The 3,359-nt window shown below is 40.1% G+C and overlaps 1 protein-coding gene across 2 annotated transcripts in view; it reads left to right on the forward strand.

Moving 5' to 3' along the window:
- Positions 1-535, forward strand: part of LOC107718362 (protein SSUH2 homolog) — a 9,681-nt gene extending 9,146 nt beyond the window's left edge. For both annotated transcript variants that reach the window (XM_016525409.1, XM_016525407.1), the window contains exon 11: positions 30-535. In XM_016525409.1, the coding sequence (XP_016380895.1) occupies positions 30-170 (141 nt within the window). In that variant the 3' untranslated portion in view covers positions 171-535. The remainder of the gene's footprint in view (positions 1-29) is intronic.
- The last annotated feature ends 2,824 nt before the right edge of the window (positions 536-3,359 follow it).

A 3,359-nucleotide genomic window follows, 5' to 3' on the forward strand; every position in this document is an offset into this window, starting at 1 on the left:
CTGTCATTCTGTAATTTAATCTGTTTCAGAGGCAGACAATCGAGCTCATTGCCATAACCAAAGTGAACTACATGTGGAAAGGAAAGCCTAATGTTTACTATGTGTATGGAAATGAGTTTAAAGTGAACGCTGATGACTATCCCGCCACCTGCTGCTGTTCTGTCATGTAACATCAAATACACCTGACCTGATGTACGGTATAATATAAATGCTGTATATCTGTTAAGATGAACAAATGTAATGTGTCTTTTGCCTATACACCCCAGAATCATGACATCTGTAGCTGACAGACACAAAACTCAACCTGTCCGAATGGGGCATTGTTTATGCAGCTTAACCATGTACACTGTATGTAACATTTTATGTCACCTGACTCAATATAACCAAATGTGAATTACTAAACCTCTTGTAGATGCATTTTTTCAGAAGCCCTAACTATTGAAGAATATTAAGTATAGTCTATAGTAAATCTATAAACAAAAACAATGTATTGAGATTAAGAAAGAGTCCAAATAAACTGAGTTTTAAGAAAAGACCCCAAAACCATTGTATTTGTTTTTTTTTGCATTTTCTTTCAATTTTTTGTATTTTATTTAAGACTAGACATTCAAAGCCAAACAAGGTTCATACCTGCCAACACTCATTAAATACAACCACAAATCAGAAAAAGTTTGGACATTTTGTAAAATGCAATGAAATCAAGAATCTGTGAGTCCCCATGCTAACTGCACACCATCGCTAACACCATGTGAAATGGGCCCAAGATCATCAAGATTGGACAGTGGATGATCGGAAGAAAGTGGCGTGGTCTGACAAATCAAGATTCCTGGTGCATCACGTCGATGGCTGAGCGCAGATACGGCGATTACTAACAGAGTGTATGGCACCTGAATGCGCTGTGGGGCGGACAATGGCCGGTGGCGGCGGTGTTATGCTGTGGGCGATGTTTCTTGGGACACTTTTGGCCATATGATTTTGGCATTGGTGGGGACGTAATGGCAGACAACAGACATTTGATTGTTTGATCAAAATTATTGCTTGGGACAATTTAGTAGTCGCTGGATACTGGTAGGGACATGTCATTGCGTCCTTACTAAATTATCTATATAATGACAATGTCAAAAATAACTCCAGAGAAATAGTCTTGGTGAATATGTCAGCATTCACCATATTCAGTCATTTCCAGCCCAAATTCCAGAAATGATAGCACAGCTGATTTGCTCATTCTAGGAGCTATAAAAAGATGTATATGTGAAAAGTGATAACTGCTGACTCGAATAGTCTTTTGAGAGATCAACATCAAATGCTGTACGACATATAACTGCATTGCTTGATTACAGGCATACCAATGGAAATGTGCAACTTTTCAGCTCTCTGTCCTTTCTGTTTGGGCACGAGATGGCCATGTTCATTCTTCATCCCCAACAGGACTGTTTTGACTGGCTTGCTGTGACTGATTTTCGTTGCATTTCTGGTCTTCCATTTCAGCTGTAAAACAAGAAAAATATCTATTGACCCCATGTTTAATTATTATTGTTGTTAAAACATATTAAGACCATTATATTTATATACGTCAAGGTCAAGCTCAAATTCCCTGGCACCCCTGCAGGCTCCTGAGTTCATCTATATACATCATATTCAGAGTCTGAGAAAAGGCCATCATGCAAACTTTCTTTCTACCTTACAACAGAGCAAAAAAGAATGTGTAAGTGAGTGAGGGAGTAAAGGAATAAGATGAAGAGAAACAGGCAGAGAAAGGCAGAATTGTGTGGAAGTTTAATGGAATGAAAGGGAAGCGGTATTAGAAAAAGCTGTATCTTCAATAGCAAGCTATATTAATATGAATTACTTTAAACATGATTACATCCTACCAGTATTGTTGTAAGAAATTTAAAGGCCTCTTCACACCAAGGATGAGACTACACCGCAGCTATTTATCACCTGGAATCACTTTCAGAACAAATTTCTCCAACTGATTAACAATAAAAACAACGACAGCCAAACAGAATCCACCCAATTTAAAGAGCTTGAGCATTTAAATGGCAGACAAAATAAACGCAGCGTTCGCTTATAACAAACAGAACGTTATCATCTGTTGGTGTGGATGCTAAAATAGTTCTCATTATAGTTATTGTTCTTGGTGTGAGCAGCCTTAAAGGGATAGTTCATCCAAAAATGAAAATTTAATGTTTATCTGCTTACCCCCAGGGCATCCAAGATGTAGGTGATTTTGTTTCTTCAGCAGAACACATATGATGATTTTTAACTTTAACCGTTGCAGTCTATCAGTCGTATAATGCATGGCAATGGTAACAAAATCTATGAGAGTAAAAAAAACATGCACAGACAAATCCAAATTAAACCCTGCGGCTCGTGACGACACATTGATGTCCTAAGACACAAAACGATCGGTTTGTGCCAGAAACCGAACAGTATTTATATCATTTTTTACCTCTAATACACCCCTATGTCCAACTGTCTTTGGGCGCGCGCAGGCATCCGGTCTGTGAGGTGTGTACGCACTCTGGCGTAGTTTACGTTAAAGGGTGTGTTGATGCAGCCGAAGAGCAATCCACCATAACTTCAGGCGAGCAGGCTCAGAAATTGGGAATACGTGGAAAGTCACCACTCCCGAATGAGTTCGCACGAGAGAACGTAATCTTTTAGTTTTAAGTCGGTTTGAACAATCCGAATAAGCGCAAGTAAGTACCATTTTGATAATCCATTGTACCTACAATGACTGTGCACTGTGTAAACAATGAGTGACGTATACGCGCGAGAGATCACTTCCGGCGCTTGCGTAAACTACGCCAGAGCGCGTACAATGTACTGTTGGAACGGAAAGAGACTGTGCCAAAATTTTTGCTTGATGCAAGACTTCAGCTGCTCAGCAGTCCGTGGTTGACATTGTCCGATTCTCCTTTTCATAATAGGCCATACATTTTCAATAGAAGACAGATCTGGAGTGCAGGTAGGCCAGTCAAGCATGTCCTCTCTGTGTCTACAAAACCACGCTATTGTAGCACATGCAGAATGAGACCTGCAGGGCTTAAAGTTATCCGGCGTGTGGCGTTTGGCTGCAGGGGAAAAAGATAGTCGTCCTACATTTAAAAACATTTGTTGATATCACGTTCGAGTTCGTGAGTTCGCCTACCAATGTATGAGAGGAACACAACTTTCATTCTCAACCAAACTAACATTACTAGCCAATCAGAAGTTTTTGCTCTTATAAACACGAGACGCGCATAATAGTAGGCTATCAAATTGCAGAGTCGCAGCTGATGAATGGAAACGAAGCCTTGGGGCAAGTTCAAGCTCAAACCGGTGAGCACCGTTTTGCTACGGTTTCCGGGTTGAAC

The sequence above is a fragment of the Sinocyclocheilus rhinocerous genome, unplaced genomic scaffold (assembly GCF_001515625.1).
Source record: "Sinocyclocheilus rhinocerous isolate Xijiao unplaced genomic scaffold, SAMN03320098_v1.1 scaffold6900, whole genome shotgun sequence".
Taxonomy (NCBI): Eukaryota; Metazoa; Chordata; class Actinopteri; order Cypriniformes; family Cyprinidae; genus Sinocyclocheilus; species Sinocyclocheilus rhinocerous.